The sequence below is a fragment of the Cetorhinus maximus genome, chromosome 2 (assembly GCF_964194155.1).
Source record: "Cetorhinus maximus chromosome 2, sCetMax3.hap1.1, whole genome shotgun sequence".
Classification (NCBI taxonomy): domain Eukaryota; kingdom Metazoa; phylum Chordata; class Chondrichthyes; order Lamniformes; family Cetorhinidae; genus Cetorhinus; species Cetorhinus maximus.
Window position 1 is genome coordinate 13,474,686 of NC_135880.1, and position 21,097 is coordinate 13,495,782.

Consider the following 21,097-nt stretch of genomic DNA (forward strand, 5'->3'; position numbering starts at 1 on the left):
TCCTCGATCCCAACTGCATAAGAGAGAAGAAAGGGCTTTTTTATGTAATATTCAGCCAGCAGATTTCCTTCCCTAAAGGGCATTAGTGAACCAGGTGAGGTTTTACAGCAATGGTTTCATAGCATTAGACTTTTAATTCCAGATTTTTTATTGAATTCAAATTCCATCATCTGCAGCTGAACCCTCAGAGGATTACCCTGGGTCACTGGAATACTAGCCTAGTGACAATACCACTACACCACCCTGCTACATTATAAGCTTCTGTATCTTAACTACACCTACCCATTTTGCTTCCCTTAATACCCTTACGTAAAAATCAACACATCAACCTCAGTTTTGAAACATTCAGTTATCACCCAGCCTCAATAGTTTCATGGATGAGAGAGTTCCCGATTTCCACTACCTTTTGTGTGAATGGGTCAAAATCCTGGAACTCCCTCCATAACAGCACTGTGGGTGTACCTACACCACATGGGCTTGTGCAGTTCAAGAAGGCAGCTCACCACCACCTTCTCAAGGGCAATTAGGGATGGGCAATAAATGCTGGCCCAGCCAGCGACGCCTACATCCCATGAATGAATTTAAAAATACACATTCTGTGACTAGACCACTGGTTTCCGCTGGGTTTCGGGAATTAGGACAAGAGGTTGTTGTGATTGTCTTATTTTCGAGGCATTTCTGGTTGGGGGTGTAGGGCGGGGTCTCCAGGGGCATATCATTGGCAGTGATCCCAGGAGTGTAGTAATTCTCAATTTCAATAGGCGTTTAGAAAGCATGCCCAATACATGCAGGGGATATCATAAGCTTGTGACACGTCCTGTAGTGGATCTTTGACCTCATCCTGAGACATACAGAGAGTCCTTGGGCCTGTGCCAGGACTTAAATGGTGTCTCTGAGCCTGTGCCTGACTTAAAAGGGCCACAGTGACGTGGGACATGACTTGCATCCAGAAACTCTTACTGCACTTTACGTCACTTCCCTCTTGCCATTTAGATTTACTTGCCTAAACTCAATGCACGGAAACATTTAACTGTCTGCATCAAAGTGGGTTGTTAGCTTTGTGTGAAAACAGGAAAATCTGTAATTAGTACAAGTGGTTTTAATGGCTTGCAGCATCTCAAAACCAACCCTGCAACTTTCCCTGCTTACACCATTCATCTGTTCCCTGACAACTGAACGCCCCAGATGCAGTGAAAGTATTTGCTTCTGTGTAATAATAAACCACTTGCCCTACCAATGGTAATTCTACCATTGTTGTATATCGGGCTGGAACTTACTAGAAAAATAATAACATCTTAATGACATGCACATGTTATTAATGTGAAAATTGGCAAGCGAATTCAGGGTGTGAACAGATAGTGATGAGTGATAATAGTGAAGAAAGTGATGAGTTATGAACCCCCAGAATTTGTTGTTGTTTCATTTATACTTCTCTGCCTTCGCTTTGTGTAAACAGAATCTTACCCTTAGCTTCCCCGTTCTTTTTAAGCATCTGCTGCATTTGTACATTAAACTCACCACAAACAGTTAAACTTGGAAATTAATGCAAGTGCCTTTTTAATGGTGAGCTAATAGCCGTTCGGCAGTAAAGAACTTGAGTATTGCTGAAAAAAGAGACATGTTGGAGTTTCTTGTCTTGCACTCATCTGGACACTTCACAAGAATATCAATATAAAGGGAAAACAACAATTTACACTGTATATGAAGAGAGCGCTGATTGGTTGTCTCTTTTTTTCAGCCATACTCAAGGTGTGCTAATTGTTAATAACTTCTCATCAACATTTTGTTACAATCCCCGTGAGGGAACCGTAAACCAAAATAATCAAATAATCAAAGTGACCCCCAAGGAAGAGGTTACCAACATGATTACACTTTTTGTAACTTTTATTTTAACACAAATTAGAATCAATGGAAATTAAACATGAATTAATAGGCGGGTGCTTGAAATAAAAAGGTAAATTGATTTTAAATAGTCAATACAACACAAATATATCTTACAGGGCCACAAGCAACTGCATCACTCCCCACACAAATATGGCACTACGTAGCTGCACTGTTCCACACTATGCTGTTCTTTATTCATGCAGGTAGGTGAGAAGTCCAATCTGACAACAGCTTTTACCATCAAGCTTCACAGATATGGTTATCATCAGGAAGGCACACTTCTACAAACGCTCTCTTCCTCTGGTCAGGACAGAACTGATGGTGTAGCTTTCCAGAGTTCCTTTTCAACCAACCAATCAATGACACTCTGGTTCAGGCTTTGGCCACTTCTGGGAAAATACCCAGCTCTTTTTTATTCATTCATGCAATGTGGACGTTGCCGGCTGGCCAGCGTTTATTGCCCATCTCTGATTGCCCTTGAGAAGGTAGTGGTGAGCTGCCTTCTTGAACTGTTATAGTCCATGTGTTGCAGGAACACCCACAGTGCTGTTAGGAAGGAACAGTGAAGGAATGGTGATGTAGTTCCAAGTCAGGATGGTGAGTGACTTGGAGGGGACTTGCAGGTTGTGGTGTTCCCATGCATCTGCTGCCCTTGTCCTTCTATGTGATAGTTCTTTCGCGTGCCTAAGCTATTCACATTGCTTTCCAGGTTTTAGACCTTTTTAGCCAGCTCGCACAGTACCTCAAAGATCTCTTGTCTCCTTTTCTGCCAATCAGAAAAACTGAGAGTGATTTGCTTCTTATCACAAGAATTGCCTATGTTTCCCTTTCTGTCTCCCGCTGCTTTTTCTTTGGGAATACATCTGTGCACTGGTCACCTTCACCCTCCAACCCCTCTGGTTGTAGCTCTCCTTTGTGCCTGCAGTTCTCCTTTGTGTCTAGCCACACAGTTTCTGTCTTAACTTCTTCTTGTTGGTACTGGCCCAGCTCAAGGGTCATCAGATCACATGGACCAGTATTTCTTATCATCCAAGAAAATTAAAATTGACCTTGTCACAAATTCTGAAAGTCCTTTTCAAGCATTCTTAAAAAACAATTACAGATTCCACTGAACTTCTTAAGAAATTACAAATGGTGCTGCTTCTGGGTCAAAGGTCAGCACACTTCCTTATCCAGAAAGCGAACAATTTAAATGGTGGCATCTCATTCCTTCAGGTTGTGAGTTGTAAGAATAGAATCATAGAAAGTTTACGGCACAGGAAGAGACCACTTGGCCCATCGTGTCTGTACTGGCTGAAAAACAAGCCTCCCAGCCTAATTGTTATTGGAGGTTTTTAATGTATCAGATTTTAAGTTTATTTCTTTTTAATAACTCTCCTTATTGTTTCTCTTTTTCGCTCTTTAGTTCACTTCATGCAGTTGATTTTGTTTCTGTAGTTCTCCTCCCTCCTCAGTCCTTCCCCTGTTTATTTCTCAATCCTTAAATCTCTTTCGTGAGGAGGATTCACAGTTGGTCTCACTATTGGCTGAGGTCCCAGATGCATCTTTGTCCTTGCTGTGCCATTGTAAACTTCCGCTTCCAGTAAGACATGCTGCAAAAAAGATTTTTGAGCTGAAGGGTGCAGGAGAACTCTTGCTAACAGCGTATACCATGAGCTGCCTCTCTATCTCTCTCTGGACGATCAATCTTTAGCCAAGACTCAGTGAGGAACACTCTCACCTCTGATTAGTTAAAGGCTGCAGGGTATTTTCTTCCTCTTTTTGTTGTGGAGCTGAAAGGAAATATAAACATTTCTGAGAACTATTGCATCAGCTGGTTTTAGCTTATCATTAAGCTCTGAAACAAAAGGTCATGGACTCAAGTCCCTCTCCAGAGACTGAGCGCAGAAGCCATAAACTGAAGGGCCTCGACTGGGTGGACACTCAGAGTTTGTTCCCAGTAGCTGGGGAATCTAGAACGCGGGTGCACAGTCTCAGGAGAAGGTGGCAATCAGTTAGGACTGAGATGAGGAGAAGCTTCTTCACTCAAAGGGTTGTGAACCTTTGGAATTCTCTACCCCGAAGGGTTGTGGTTGCTTGATAGGTGGGGATTTGGTTTCTTGGGGAAACAAGGGATATGGGGAAAGGACGGGAAAGTGGAGTTGAAGCCAAAGGTCAGCCATGATTGCATTGAATGGTGGAACAGGCTCAGCGGGCCGTGTGGTCTACTACTGCTCCTATTTCTCATGTTCTTAAGCCAGGCTGACACTCCAGTGCAGTGCGAAAGGAATGCTGCACTGTTGGAGGTGCTGTCTTTAAAATGAATGCACTCTCAAGTCGATGAAAAAGTCTCCCTGGCACTATTTCAAGGAAGATCAGGGGACCTCTCCCCGGTGACCTGGTCAAAATTTGTGCTTCAAACAGCATCGCAAAAATTCAATTATCTGGTCATTATTGCTGATGGTGCTTACCATGTTTCCTACATTACAGCAGTGACTGTGCTTCAGACATTGGATAGAATTCATTGCAATTCACTGACTATAAATGCAAGACTTTGTCTTCTACTGTACATGTGACCATATAGCAATGGCAGACCTACAAGCTCCAGGGTAATGAATCAGTGAGCCTAAAAACACATTCTCTTCCTCCCAGACGTGACTATTGCTCCACTCCCTGATGATCGTCTCATGGATCCTGCGAGTCCCGGATCCCTTCTGCCTCCGCTGTTCCATTCAAGAAGCAGGCTCTGGGAATCACCAAGTGGGGTTATTCCTTGTCTATGAATGGATCAGGAATTCTTGGTCCCAACATGGAGCCTGCTACCGGAGTGTCAAGTGTAGATTTGAGGCAGAATTGTCTAGGGTATAGCGTCAGGAAGAGTATGGGCAGAATTTCCTGCCTGCCGGCCGGGCGGGCCAAGCCCAATCTCCGGCGGGCGGGGAGACAATCCCCACTGGAGAAGCGGGCCCCGCAACCATTTTACGTGGGCGGGCCAATTAAGGCCCACCCAGTGTGATGTCCGGCGGGAAGTGCTATGCGCTCCCTGTGCGGGCTGGGGGGGAATTCCCCAAATGCGAGAGTGCGCTCTTTCGCGCATGCGCACGAAAGAGTGCACATCTCCCCGAGGCTAAGTGCAGCCTCGGGGGATCACTGACACTTTTAAAAATATTAAAAATAGGAAAAACAAATTCCCTAACATGTCCCCCTCATGTGACATGTCACATGAGATGGGACATGTTCATAATTTACATTATAAGTTTATTAAACTTTTTAAAACCCTACATGAAACCCCATCCCGACGGTGGATGAGGTTTCATGTTTTCTCTAGTTGCCGCCGGGGCTCCTGGCCTGCCCACCACCCTTAAGGTTGGACGGGCCGGTCCTTTAATTGTTTAAATGATCCTGTCAATGACCTCAATTGGCCATTGACAGGTCGGCGGGACTGCAGCTGATTTGGCTGTGCCCCCGCCTTCCTGAAAATTTAAATGGAGCGGGGTGACGTCAGGGGTTCATCCCGCGTTATTTTGCGCATCGGCGAGCGGGCCCCACCCCCCCTGCTCACCCCGACAGCAAAATTCTGCCCCGTATGTATTTGGGAAGAGACATGGACAAAACATTAGACTAATCCTGGCATGATCACCACACCATCAAATCAGCCACAGGATCTGACGTTGTTGCAAAATTTTGCTGCCCTTTTACAAGTGCTTGTTCAAAAAGGGCTCCTCCTGGAATTCCACCCGCCTGGAAGACTCCTTTGCTCATGGAAAGGGCAGGAAGAATCGAGAGCTCCATCCCAAAAAGGTGTGGATTCAGGGTCAACTGAAATTCTTAAGGCTGAAGCTGAGAGATTCTTTTCACGTGAGGGTTGTCAAGGGATATAAATGAAAGGTGGGCGGATGGAGCCAACGTACAGATCAGCCTTGATCGGAATGATAGAACGTGGACTTTCATATCGAGCCTTTCACGACCTCAGCCCCAAAACTCTTCACAGCCTATTAAGTAATTTAGAAGCGTAGTCACTGTTATGGCGTAGGAAATCTAATTGGATGGATGGCACGAACAGGCTCGAGGGGCTGAGTAGCCAGCTCCTGTCCCTGTGTTTCTGGGTTAGTACAAGATGTTGAGACCCTTGTGACCACTGACCTCTGCATGCGTGCTTGTGTATGAGCTGGTGACACTGAAGGTAGTACAGTAGAGTGCTCTAGGAAATACTCAAAACAGATGCCTCGATATTTATAGTCAACTGAAAGTGTACAACAATGTTCAAGGCCAAAGATTTTGTTTCCCCCCCCCGCCACCCCAAGGGGTAATTGCTCTTCTGAGGATTCAATGTTTTTTTTTTGTTGTTTGGGAGTTGGCAGAACTGGACAATGATGTCCTCCTTTCAACAGGCATTTCATTAAAAATGTACAAGCTGAGACCCTAGAGCCAGTCAAGACCTGTAAAAGCTAACCAGTGAGGGCTTGATGGTGTAAGGTTTGTTTCCCTCCCCCCTGAACAATTACAGAATCTTCCATGAATTTATTTCTTCAAAGGCTGCCTGGGGGGGATGGTATGGATCCTCAGGGGGGCTTCTGAACATTAAATCAAATCACCCTTTCAGTAAATTGGCACATATTTCAAGCTGCAGATGTCAGAATCATTTATAGCACACTAGGTCCATGCCAGCTCTCCACTGAGTAATCCAGTCAGTCCCACCTCCTTCACTCAATCCCCGTAGCCTCTGCAGGTTTATTTCCTTCAAGGGCCTATCTAATTTCCTTTTGAAATCAATGATTATTTCTGCTTCCACCACCCTCGTGGGCAGCGAGTTCCAGGTCATTCCCAGTCGCTGTGTAAGAAAGACTTTCCTCCTCACATTTTCACACCCTCTACTCCCTGCACAAAACCTTAAATCTGTGTCCCCTGTTCCTCGTACCATCAGCTAACAAAAACAGATTTTCCTTGTCGACCTTCTGTTAACAGTTTTGATTTAGGATTGCTCCAGCATTGAAGCAACTGCTCTTTCCAAAGCACTTTGTCTCTCTTCAGGCACCATGCCCTATGAGGACATTGGTGACTATTGACTTCCCATGTTGGTCTACGATTACTTAACAAAGTGCTACAGCGGCTTTCAGCTGCCTTCTGCAGGTTCTGGTTGACCAGGAGACTCTCCCACTCTTACAGTCTGCCATCAGGTGTATTGGAAGTGTTTGCAGGTTGATAATCAACCTGTTTAGCTACATTACAAATGCACCATCCGTGGCCATCAAGTCGTAGAGTGGGCTTGAACCTGGAGCTTCTGGCTCAGAGGTAGGGACACCACCCACTGCACCACAAGCCACCTCATTCCAAAACACTAGACAGGCAAATTACACGCAACAATATAGCACCGTTCATGGCCACGTTATGACACTTTCCCACCAATGAGGTATTTTTGAAGTGCAGTCACTATCGGCACGTGGTGAAAGGACTCAGATGGATGTTATGTGTGTCATGCACGGCCAAGCGGACAAACGAGTGGGTACTGGAGACGGCCGGTGTTAAGAGGAACTTGTTTGAAGGAAGCTCCTATATTTTGGGCGTGTGGTACGAACAGGATAGGCGTGTTTGGAAAATGAGGTAATGCAAGGCAAAACACCTGGAAAAAGTGCACAAGGAAGACCCAAGATGGACAATGGAACGTGGACTAGCTTCTCTCAGGTAGTGAGAGCAGTGGAGAATCGAAACCAGTGGAGAAAGGTTGTTTAGAGTGCGGCCGACCCTTGGAGCAAGGACGGATGAAAGACAAGGCAAGACAGTCACTGTCGGAGTGTAGGAAATGTGGCAGCTAATTTGTACACAAGGCCAGCATTTAATTAGTTCCTCAAACCCAAATCTTTCTTCAAACTTTTGGTCACCTGCCCTAATTTCTCCTTAAGTGGCTCTGTATCACCTTGGATGTTTCACTGTGTTAAAGGTGCTATGTAAATGAAGGCTTCTGTTGTGGCTTTTTAAAATTCATTCTTTGGATATAGGTGTCACTGGCAAGACCAGCGTTTATTGCCCTTCCCGAATTGACCAAAGCTGCTTTCTTGAACCATTACGTACCCCCCCACAGTGCTGTTAGAGAGAGAGTTCCAGGATTTTGACGCAGCAACAGTGAAGGAACAGCAATATAGTTCCAAGTCAGGAGTGGAACTTGCAGGTGGTACTATTGTGCAGTCATCAGCAAGCATCCCCACTTCTGACCATATGATGGAGGGAAGGTCATTGATGAAGCAGCTGAAGATGGTTGGGCCAAGGACACTACCCTGAGGAACTCCTGCAACAATATCCTGGGGCTGAGATGACTGACCTCCAGTAAACACAACCATCTTCCTTTGTGCTAGGTATGACTCCAACCAGCGGAGAATTTCCCCCTGATTCCCACTGACTTCAATTTTCCCCCCAGGCGGCTCTTTGTGCCACATTTGGTCAAATGGTGCCTTGATATCGAGGGTAATGACTCACTCCTCAGCTCTGGAATTCAGCTCTTAGGTCCTTGTTTGCACAGAGGGTGTGCTGATGACTGGAGCTGAGATGCCCTGGCGGAACCCAAACTGAGCAGCAGTGAGCAGGTTATTACTGAGTAAGTGCTGCTTGATAGCACAGTCCATGACACTTTCCATCACTTTGCTGATGATTGAGAGTAGACTGATGGGGCAGTAATTGTCTGGGTTGGATTGTTCCTCCTTTCTTCAGACTGTGTTCAATTATGCTGGGGCTCCTTGATGTCACACTCGGTCAAATGCTGCCTTGATATCAAGGGTAATCACTCTCACCTCATCTGTAGTAAGATGTTCCAAAGCACTTCACAGGAGTGTAATCAAATAAGAACTGACACCCAGCCACATAAGGACAGGTGACCAAAGAATAAAGAGGTAGATTTCAGAGAATGTCTTGAAGTTAGAGAGGCTTAGAGAGAGAATCCAAGAGCTTACAAGCTAACACTGGAATCTGTCATTATCAAAGTGGTCATCTTAATAACCCCAATATATGAATAATTCATAAAAAAGTCTCTTTTTTTTAATTCTTTCACGGGATGTGGGTGTCACTGGTTAGGCCAGCACTTATTGCCCATCCCTAATTGCCCTTGATGATCTATTACACTTTACTGAAATGCTAGGACCAACACAGGGTATTTCCATTCAATAATACAAACTAAGAATTCAAGACCAGTAAAGTCCATTTCCACTCATCTGGTTGTGTCTCAGAGTTCAAATACTTAGTTCACAGGATCGATCCCTAACCTTTGTCTTCACACTAATTTACACTCAGGGCGTTTTGTTAGTTTAGCAGAAATGTTCTGTTTGCCTTTCTCAAGCTTGGCAGGAGTTAGTGTCACGATCGTGTTACTCTTTATAATACAGGTCTCCTCCATGCTAATCATGACTATACTTCCACACCTCATTGATTGTAAAAGACTTCAGGACATTGTGGCATTGCATAAACGCAAGTTCTTTCTTTCATTTCAGTTCAACTGTAATGCCGGGGTGGAGTTTACACATGGCGTGTCTGCTCTGCAGTTGGAGGGTTAAGACTTGCAGTCTGCCACACCCTGGGGGTCCTTGCTGCAGTCTGTACCCACAGACCTGTTTAACATCAGGTGCATCGAGTTAAGAGTGTTTAACCGATGCATCCTGCTCCCTGAATCAGCTCAGCCCAAATTGCGACAGGATTTTAAGTTTCAACCATTGTCCTGTGACCTTGGCCAGGTGAACTGAAGTGGTCTCTACCGGATGTGTGCAATCCTGTGATGATGTTAGTGAAAGGGAATGTCCAGCCCCCTTGCTCCTCTCGTTGTTCTCCAGTCTACACAATAACCTTCCGCTCTGCTGACACTGAGGCTTGTCTTTGTCCCCCTGCTTGGTCAATTGCTCGTTCAGCTGGTTATCACCGTGGGCACTGTAAGGAGCAGAGTGTTTGGCTGTGCTTCACATTACATGGGCAGCACCCGAAATTGTGGGGGTGGGTTGGGTTTTGAGGGGGGTGGTGATGGGGGAGGTGGGTAGGGGGGTAGGGGGGTGCGGTAGTGGTGGGAGTTGATCCTGTGTGTCACGATAATTTAACAAGATATACCAGTTCAATGATGCATTTCACACACCTTTTAATACAGTCAAACATCCCAAGACTATCAAACCAAATTTAACACCAAGTCAAAGAAGGAGACACTTGGACAGGCGTCCAGAGGTTTTGTCAAAGGATTGATTTTAAGAAGCGTCTTAAAGGAGGAGAGTGAGGTAGAGGTGGAAGAAGTTTAGGGAGGGGATTCCAGAGCTTAGGGTCTTGGTAATGGAAAGCACGACCAGCAAATCATGGAGTGATGGAAATCAGGAATGTTCCAGTGGTCAGAATTGGAAGAGCACAGAGATCTCCGAAGGTTGAAGGGCAGGAGGAGATTACGAAGATGTGGAGCTTCACACACTCAAGACCGAGCGGTGCCCTGGAGCGAGTCTGCAGCTCACATTCCAACCTGTCATAGGAACATGGGAGCAGGAGTAGGCCATCTGGCCCTTTGAACTTGTCAGTGGCCCAGGGACCCAAGACTGGACTGGTGTGGTGAGGCTGGCATTTATTGCCCATCCCTAGTTGCCCTCAAGAAGATGGCGATAGACCATCATCTTGAATCACTGCTAGTATTGATCCAACTGACTAGGCCACTCAGAGAGCAGATAAAGGTCACCCAGATGGCCATGGCCAATTGCTTAGATAAAAGCAAAATACTGCGGGTGCTGGAAATCTGAAACAAAAACAGAAAATGCTGGAGAAACACAGCAGGTCTGACAGCATCTGTGGAGAGAGAAACAGAGTTAACGTTTCGAGTCCGACGGACTCGAAACGTTAACTCTGTTTCTCTCTCCACAGATGCTGTCAGACTTGCTGTGTTTTTCAAGCATTTTCTGTTTTTGTTCCATGGCCAATTGCTGTTGTTTAGTCCAGCTGGTAACTGTCTTCTGATGTTTTTTTTTTGCCATGAGGCAATGCGGTCCTTGCTTTCTCTTATTTTAAAATCTCTGCGTTAACCTCCTGTTGTGAGTAATTTGCTGGCCTGGAGCAATCGGACATGTCACTGAAATTATCTCCCCTCCTGCTCATCCCCGACTGCATGAAGGAACTATTTTAGACGCTTCATTGCAATCATCAAAGTGCAGTCCAAATTGAGAAGAGCTCCCACCATGTACAGTTGCTTTTAGATGTTGGATTTGTGGCTCCATAAGCTTTTGGTTCACTAATTAGAAGAATGACTGCACAAGCAAGTTTAGACTGACATTTCTGGCAAGTACCTTCCTTGACCAAACAAATCTATGAAATAGATTCTGTTAGGTTTTAAAGGTCATCGCTGTTGAATTGGCCAATTAAGCTTGGTCTCTAAGTCCAATTATACTTATAGCATAGGACAAATAGGAAGTAACAATAGACTGTCCTGCGAATCATGGACTGCAGTTGAAGAGCTGTTTCTCATTAGTTAGCATTTGCCCAGCTTTGTGTTGAAGAATGAATCTGAAAGCATTAGGAAAAAGGAATTATTTACTGCTTTTCCCCCATTGTTCATCCCAGCAGCAGGCAAACCTCCCTCCTGTTATCTGACAGCTGGAAAAGCCCAGCGGCTGTGTGTGTGCCAATGATGTTAGAGGTGTGCCACACTATTATACGTCTATACAACAGCTCTGTAATTGGATTGAATTTCTCACACGCATAGACTGGTTATTACAAGCAGCGCTTAACTTGTATGGCCAGATGCCAAGGCTGAGGCTAGGACAAATCAACAGTGCAAACCCTCATCCTCATTCATACTTCAAGAAAAGTTGAACACCCTTCTAACTCTGCTCTTCTTCCCTATTCCCTAGGGGCTTCTTCCACGGACTCGGAGGGCGAGAGAGACATGTTTAAGTCACATGCCGGAACCATGCCTCAGTAAGTGTGCAACACTCTAACAGGGAATGTGCATGAGCCCAATATTAAGTCTGTATGAGTCTAACAGTGATTAGAAGATCAGATTGTAAATGGGCATCTGTCGTTCGGCCTCAGATACCAAAGCATGTTCTGCTGGTGTAACATGCAACATCAACACTCTTTGTACGGGAGCAATTTGTGGTATTATTCCACTTAGTGTAGACAAAGGGTACTTGATGCCAGGTACTGACTTGCAAGGTAATGAAGCCGGTTGTGGTAACTGTAGTCACCACTGTAGTCATGACTTAACTCTTGAGCTGACTTGCAATGCGACTGATCCTGCTTGACTTTGGTAGCATATATTTGTCCCATTTTGAAGTAAAACTCACATGTTTCCCAACTGCTTTGAATTTAACATGACAAACAAGTGCTTGGCTGAGGTTCTGTACCTCATATACCTGTGTATAGTGGAGTTTATTGTAGATAACCAGTGGAATTAATGGATGGAGGTCCCAGCAAAGTTTTCTAGGGATGATTATGTTTGTGTGTCTCTGTTGGCATATGGGCCCATTCTGGATGTTAAAACAAATGCTGGGCCTTGCCAGCAACACTCACATTGCATGAAAGGAATGAAAAATATAATTTATTTACACAATTTTTCTGACCTGTGTTAAGAGAACGTGCTCTTAATTGGCAGGACTGAGCTGTTGTTGTCTACGGAAGATCCTAATATACAAGGTAGGAGGTGGGGATTATAGCAGTAGAACCCCTGCAGAAAAATCTTTAGCTTTACGCTTATCGACCCATAAAGGGCTTATATTCAGCAGCTGTAAGTGGGCACTTCACCAGGTTGAAATGTTTGTTGTGTTCTGCATTACCTATCCAAGATCTTGGAGAAGGTGCAGAGGAGGTTTAGCAAGACAATACTAGGGATGGAGGACTTCAATTATGTGGAGAGACTAGAGATGTTGCGATCGTCCTCCTTCTAGCAGAGATTTAATAGAGGTGTTCAAAATCCACAGTGGCTTCTTAAAGAGTAAATAAGGAGAAACTATTTTCACTGTGTTGGTAACTGGAGCACACAGATTTAAGGTAATTAGTAAATTAAAAAACCAGAGGGGAGATGAGGAGAATGTTTTTACGAGGTTATGATCTGGAACGTGCTGCCTGAAAGGGCAGTGGAATCAGATTCAAAGTTAACTTTCAAAAGGGAGTTGGATAAATATTTGAAAAGGGAAGAGTTACAGAGCAATGGGGAAAGAGCAGGGGGAGTGGGACTAATCGGATAGCTCTATCAAAGAGACAGCTCAGGCACAATGGGCTGAATGGCCTCCCTCTGTGCTATTCCATGAAGTGATATTCTTAGCAGTCACATCAACATCTGTTTAACCATAGGTTTACACTGAACTGGAATTAGGATGAGTTAGAACTGTTGAATGGGTACTCGACTGGTGAATTGCTTCCTAGTATCGAACAACACAGGGAGCTTCACTTTCCCTCTAGTAGAGTCGCAAAATAGTAAAATAGTTGCACGCCAGCTCTCTGTGTGTTGTACCGGTGGAGATCATGTTACTGAGTTGTCCATCAGCCTGTTGCTTTTTAACAAGTGGCTGTAGAATTTGTCAATGGCCCACCAACTTCAGGAAAGGGTTCACCAGCTGTTGTACACGTTTCCTGTGTGCCATCTCACTGCAGAAGGTGTGAAATGGAAACCAGCCACTTGTTTCCATGTAGCCGAGAAAGGAATGTGTCCAAGTTGCTCTCTTGGCAGAATCGGCCTAGTAGCGGCGTTGCCCTTTTCACAGTTGGGTACTGAATTTAGAGGACAGGAGAAGAATGTGGTGTTTACTGTCATTTTTTTAAAAAAATTAAAAGAATAGCAAAATCAGTGAAAACCAGAACTAGTTTCCTCCCCTTCAATCTTTTGCAATCCTTATGACCATGTGCAAACCATCCTGTCACAGACTTTACAACAACAACTTTCATTCATGTAATGCCTTCAATGTAAGTAATGCGTTCAAAAGCAATTTACCTATTTGATAACAATCTGTCTCAGTTGCAACATATAAGACGGGATTAAAGCGCACTCGAAGAGGAAGTGAAAGGAGATGGGAAAAGGGCAGAGAAATGGGATTTAAGTAAATAGCTCTACTGGGGGGGAAAAAAAAACACTGGAATAACACCATAGTTATACCTTCCGTAGAAGTTTGATTTAAGTCCTGGGGAGAGATTTTACTAGTTCAGCGTTCCTCAAGAAGGGAATAACTAATAGTATGGGACTGGATTTTCCTGACCCAACCCAGGGCAAACGGTGTTGAGCGGGGGAGAAATGGAGTCGTGCAATTCCCGCACGGGGGAGTGCGACGCTGCCATTCCCATTGCCGGCGGGAAAGGCGACAGGTCACGGCCTTACGCACAGCACTCCCACTTTGTGGAGGCAGGCATTATGGAACTGCTGCAGTTTTCATTGAGTCGATTCAGCTCCTGAAGCTCACACAGTTCACGACAGCTCAGAGGTATCATGAACCATGGGGGGTCCCTAGCCTAGATTTGGGAACCTTTTGACGGGTAAGTTAAAAAGCGTTGATAACTTCATAAGTCATAATGTAATGCTCTACGCTCTACGGTTAACTATGATTTTAGTACAGTGATTAATGCTAGGCCTTTATTCTTGGAAGGTAAGTGACTATTAAATTGACCAGCATTGTGAAAGTGGAAAAGTGTTCAGTTGCATTAGGGGACATTATCCAATCCTTTATCCAATGGATAAAGTCCTCCTCTGAATTGATCAGCATTGGTATCCAGATTTGACTGTGTCATTTTTAATCCAATCTTTTCAGTGAATGACAGCTCAAAGATCTGTTCCCCGGCTTGTATGCTTGAACAAGTGGCTGAGCTCTTACAAAGACTTCAAAGATTTTACTGTATTTAGCTCTGGGGGTTTTGTTTGTATAACTGTGCAATGGAATGCCATTATGAATCCATGGCTGAGCTCCAAACCTCACTGACGAATTCAGTTCAGCAGGGGTATTTTTTGACATAGATGTCAAGGGGACTGTGGGTTTATTTATCTTGACGGTTTTATGACCACTTAATAGGAGTATGTTTTTTGAAGTGGTTTTTGCATGAGCGTTTATTTATCATGATAGTCTTGGCCACTTAATAGGATAATGGTTTTTGAAGTGGTTTTTAGAATCATGGAATCATAGGCCATGATATTTTGGATCATGGAGTTTCCCATTCCATCAACTGAGGAGCCGACAGCAAAGACATTCCCGCCCATTCTGGCAGCCCTGCAGCCATTTCACACCCCAAAGAGCATTAATTGCCTGGAGGTGAGACTTCTGCCCCTCAGTCAGGAGGAAGCCTGCCTCAGAGAGCTTCCGGCCAATCCAATTAGCCAGTAGCTCTCTACTCCTTGCAGCACCAGAAGCAGCAGTGGACAGGACTGGGACTACAAGCAGTCCTTGGAGTAGGCTTCTGGCAGTTCAGGACCACGTAGTGTTTGGAGGTTTCAGGCCGGGGAGGGGAGGTGACAGAGAGGGCTGGGGTGTCGGAGGAGAGGCTGGTGGATGTTGTGGTGAGGGAGCCCCTGCAGGGGTCAGGCCTTTTGGTGGGGGGGGGTGGGGGCCCAATGTTAAACGGAGGCTGCTGACAGAGGCGCAGAGCCTTCCCGCCCAAAGCCTGGACAGGGTTCATTTTCGGGCTTCCCCCCTGCCCCTGATCTCCTCCCCCCCAGTCCGGAAATGAGGCTGGGCGGGAAACAGCCGTGAAGAGGTTAATAATTGGCCACTTGAGGGCCTCAATTGATGCAAGGGTGGGTGGGCCGGCCTGGACCTTGCCTGACCCAGCATAGAATTGCAGAGAGGTTGGGGTGGGCGGGAGCCCATTGGGAAGGCCATCCAAAAAATGTTACCGTCATCCTCCTGCCTACAAACATGCCAGAGGGGGAACGTAAAATTCTGCACACACAGCAGTTACAGCGCAGAAGGAGGCCAGTTGGCCCTTCATGTCTATGCTGGCCCACTGGATGAGCAATTCACCTGAAGCCACTCCCCTGCCTTCTCCCCGTAACCTTGCACCTTTGTCCTGTTCAGATAATAGTCCTATTCCCTCTTGAAAGCCTCGATTGACTCTGCCTCCACCACACTCTCAGGCAGTGCATTCTGGATCCAAACTACTCGCCGTTTGAAAAGTTTCTCCTCATGTCTCCATTGCTTCTTCTTTTGCCAACTACCTTAAATCGGTCCCCTCTGGTTCTCGATCCTTCCACCATTGTGAACAGTTTCTCCCTATTTACTCTGTCCAGACCTCTCATGATTTTAACACCTCTATCAAATCTCCTCTCAACCTCCTTTTCTTCAACGGGCCCAACTTCTCCAATCTTTCTATCTAACCAGTGTTTTATACAGGTTTAACATACCTTCCTTGTTTTTGTAATATATTCTCCTAATGATGAAGCCTGGGATAGTGTATGCTTCATTAACCTTTGTCTCAAGCTGACTTGCAACTTTCAATGATATATGCACATATACACTTAGATTCCACTGCTCCTGCACCCCCTTTAGAATTGTACCCTTTATTTTATATTGCCTTGGAATCACAGAATCACAGAATTGTGACAGCACAGAAGGAGGCCATTCACTCCATCGTGTCTGCACCAGCTCTCCAAATGAGCTATTCAGTCACTGCAATTGCCCACCTTCTCCCCGTAACCCTGCACGTTCTTCCTTTTCAGATAACAGTCTAATTCCCTCTTGAATGCCTGGATTGAACCTGCCTCCACCACACTCTCAGGCGGTGCATTCCAGACCCGAGCCACTCGCTGTGTGAAAAAGTTGGTTTTCATATCACTTTTGCTTCTTTTGCCAATTACTTTAAATCTGTGCATTCTCGGTCGCAATCCTTTCATGAGTGGGAACAACTTTTCCCCAACTGCTCTGACCAGACCCCTCATGATTTTGAATACTTCTATCAAATCTCCTCTCAACCTTCTCCTCTCCAAGGAAAATGGTCCCAACTTCTCCAATCTATCTTCATACCTGAAGATCCTCATCCCTGGAACCATTCTTTTGAATCTGTTCTGCACTTTCTCCAACGCCTTCACATCCTTCTGAAGTGTGGCAATCAGAACAGGATGCAATCCTCCAGAAAGATGGTTGTAGTTGTTGGTGGTCAATCATCTCAGCCCCAGGACATCACTGCAGGAGCTCCTCAGGGTAGTGTCCTAGACCCAAACATCTTCAGCTGCTTCACCAATGACCTTCCTTCCATCATTAAGTCAGAAGTGGGGCTGTTCGGTGATGATTGCACAATGTTCAGCACCATTTGCAACTCCTCACATTCTGAAGCAGCCTGTGCCCAAATGCGGCAAGACCTGGACAATATCCAGGCTTGGGCTGACAAATGGCAAGTAACATTCATGCCACATACGTGTCAGGCAATAACTATCTCCAACAAGAGAGAGTCTAACCATCACCTCTTGACAATCAATGGCATTAACATCACTGAATCCCCCACTATCAACATCCTGGGGGTTACCATTGACCAGAAACTGAACTGGGCTAGCCATATAAATACTGTAGCTACAAGACCAGGCCAAAGGAAAGGAATCCTGCAGCAATTAACTCATCTCCTGACTCCCCAAAGCCTATCCACCATCTACAAATCAGAAGTCAGGAGTGTGATGGAATACTCCCCACTTGCCTGGATGAGTGCAGCTCCAACAACACTCAAGGAGCTCAACACCATCCAGGACAAAGCAGCCCACTTGATTGGCACCACATCCACAAACACTCACTCCCTGCACCACCGGTACACAGTGGTATCTACAAGATGCACTGCAGGAATTCGCCAAGCCTCCTTATACAGCACATTCCAAACCCACGGCCGCTGCCATCTCGAAGGACAAGGGCAGCAGGCACGTGGGAACACCACCACCTGGAAGTTCACCTCCAAGTCACTCAATATCCTGACTTGGAAATATATCGCCATTCCTTCATTGTGACTGAGTCAAAATCTTGGAACTCCCTCCCTAACAGCACTGTGGGTGTACCTACGCCACATGGACTGCAGCGGTTCAAGAAGGCAGCTCACTATCACCTTCCCAAGGGCAACTTGGGATAGGCAATAAATGCTGGCCCAGCCAGAGAATCCCACATCCCGTGAATAATTTTTTTTTAAACTGAGGCTGAACTCTGTGCCCCTATTAATAAAGGCTGGGATACTCTATGCTTTATTAACTGCTCTCTCAACCTGTCCTGCCCCCTTCAATGACTTATGCACATATACACCCAGATCCCTGGTGTGGAGGGTGCTGCATGCAGCAATGCCATGCAATCATAGGTTAAGGTGGTTCACAGACTCCTAGGCTGCAAGTGCTTTCTGCGGCCAAAGGGGAGTCGGTGTTCCACCTTTATGTAGAGTCTCTTTTATGTTATTTGATGGGGCTGTTCTGCAACTTCTGGTTACACTTCAGCCCCATTCTCCTGATCTTTGGTCACCCAGTACGCTGGGGAAGGTGGGCCTCCTCATAAGCCTGCTCCTGGGCTTGGCCAAGGTGGCCATCAACAGGTCCAGGCAGCGGGCAGTCGAGGGGGTCGTCTGACCCAACTGCCTGCCCCTCTACCGCGGCTACGTTCGCGGCTGGGTAGCCCTGGAGAGGGAGCACACAGTATCTGCCGGTACACTAGAGACCTTCCGTGACCAATGGGCACTGTGGGGGCTGGGGTCAATCATCAGTAATGATATTAGTTAAGTTTCCTTTCACATTTTTCTTTTAGTTACAGTGCTCCACCAGGGGACTGTCACCCCACCTCATTTATTGATTTTAGTTTAATTTATTGATTTTTGTTTTGTTTTACTTAAAAAGAGTACACCCAGGTCCCTTTGTTCCTGCACCTTCTTTAGAAATGTATCCTTAATTTTATATTGTCTCTCCATGTTCTTCCTACCAAAATGAGTCACCTCACATTTCTCCGCATTGAACTTCATCAGCCACCTGTCTACCGATTCCACCAACTTGTCTTTGTCCTTTTGAAGTTCCACACTATCCTCCCCACAGTTCACAATGCTTCCAAGTTTTGTATGATCCACAAACTTTGAAATTGTGCCCTGTACACCAAGGTCTAGGTCATTAATATATATTCGGAAAAACAAAGGTCCTAACACTGTCCTCTGGCACTACCCTTGAGTCTAAGGAAGATTGGCAAACTATGGCCAGTGCCTCCGCAATTTCCACTCTCACTTCCCTCAGTATCCTTGGATTCATCTCATCCAATCCTGATACCTTATCAACTTTAAGTACAGGCAGCCTATCCAATACCTCCTCCTTACCCATTTTAAACCCTTAAAGTGTCTGAACTACCTCCTCGTTCATCATTATCTGAGCAGCATCTTCTTCCTTGGTAAAGACAGCTGCAAAGTATTCATTTAATACCTCAGCCACGCCCCTGCCTCCATGCGTAAATCCCGTTTTTTGTCCCTAATTGTCCCCACTCCTCTTCTTACTACCTTTTTGCTATTTATATGCCGATAGAAGACTTCTGGATTCCCCTTTGTTAGCTGCCAGTCTCTTCTCATACTCTCTCTTTGCTTCTCTTATTTGCTTTTTCAATTCCGACCTGAACCTGTCAAATTTGACCTGATTCTCAATTGTATTATCCACCTGACTTTTGTCACAAGCACATTTTTTTCTGATTCATCTTAACTTCTATCCGTTTTGTCAACCAGAGAGCTCTAGATTTGTTTCCCCTACCTTTCCCCTTTGTGGGAATATAGCTTGACTGTACTTGAACTATATCTTCTTTAAAGGCAGCCCATTGCTCAAGGGGCCATATGATGTACTCCTCATCCTCTTCCTTATGTTCTTAAAATCTACCTCTTTGACCAAGCTTTTGATCATCTGGCCTAATACCTCTAGCATCTTATCAAAGTTTATTTGCTGTGAGGCACCTTGAAGCACTTTACTACATTAAAGATGCTATATAAATACAAGTTGTTGCAGTTTTTCTAGTCAAGTGCATTCCAGTAGGTTGATAATGGGCTGGCCAAATTAACACAAGTCCTCCAAGACAGGTTCATGGGAACACACGAAATAAGAGCAGGACTAGACCATTTGGCCCCTCAAGCCTGCTCCACCATTCAATTAGATCCTATGCCTCAATGCCATTCTTCCACACTAGCCCCATATCCCTTGATATCTTTAATATCTAGAAATCTAGCGATCTCAGTCTTGAATATTTTCAATGACTGAGCTTCCACAGGCCTCTGGGGTAGAGAATTCCACAGATTCTCCACCCTCTGACTGAAGAAATTCCTCCTCATCTCAGTCCTAAATGGCCTACCCCTTATTCTGAGATTGTGTGCCCTGGGTCTAGGCACACCCCAGCCAGGGCAAACATCCTTCCTGCATCTACCCTGTCAAACCCATGAAAGAATTTAGTATTAAAGACAGAAAATGCCGGAAAAACTCAGGTCCGGCCGCATCTGTGGAGTGAGAAACAGAGTTAATGTTTCACATCCGTTTTTGAATTTTGCATTCCAAAAGATTTTGTTTGTTTGAATGAGATCACATCTCGTTCTCTGAAACTCTAGAGGATACAGGCCCAGTCTCCTCAATCTCTCCTTATATGACAATCCCGCCATCCCAGGCGTCAGTCTGCTGGACCACCCTGTATTCTCTCTATGCAAAGCTTATTCTTCCTTAGGTAAGGGGATTACTTCATACTCTTCACGTATTTTCTGGTTGTTCCAGTGTGACTAAGCTTAGAGGTCTCCTCTTGGACCATAGGCAATGGCTATCGGAACTTCCCCTATAAAAAGCAAACTTGTACGTGATCCCAATGAATAATTGATCTAATGAAAGTATTCCATTAATTTACATTAAAATCCATCTAGCGTTCATTTAGCTCATCTGTTCAATTGGTCTCTCATTATTATTACCACACCACAAAGCTTGGTGTCAAAAATAGACAGCACTACCAAATATAGAAAACACTGCCACATGGAGTTAAAGAGGTTAGTAGTATAAATGGATTTAAGGGGAAGCGAGGTAAATACTTGAGGGTGAAATGAGAAGAGGAAAATATAGATGATGTTCGATGAAAAGGGGTGGGAGAAGTCGCATGTGGGACATAAGCATTGACATTGGCCAGTTGAGTTGGCTGGCCTGTTTCTGTGCTGTGGACCCTGTCATTCTATGTAATAATAAATAGGAACAGGAGTTGGTCACTCAGCTCCTTGAGCCTGTTTCGCCATTTACTTAGGTCATGGCTGAGCTGTTTTTTGCCTCCATCTAGTTCTTGATCCATCTGACATGTTACGTCTGTTAATGAAATTG

The 21,097-nt window shown here is 45.1% G+C and overlaps 1 protein-coding gene across 2 annotated transcripts in view; it reads left to right on the forward strand.

The window, feature by feature from the left end:
* The window catches only part of palld (palladin, cytoskeletal associated protein), a 436,835-nt gene that overhangs the window by 195,426 nt on the left and 220,312 nt on the right, over positions 1–21,097 (forward strand). For both annotated transcript variants that reach the window (XM_078561258.1, XM_078561267.1), the window contains exon 3: positions 11,712–11,778. In XM_078561258.1, the coding sequence (XP_078417384.1) occupies positions 11,712–11,778 (67 nt within the window). The remainder of the gene's footprint in view (positions 1–11,711; positions 11,779–21,097) is intronic.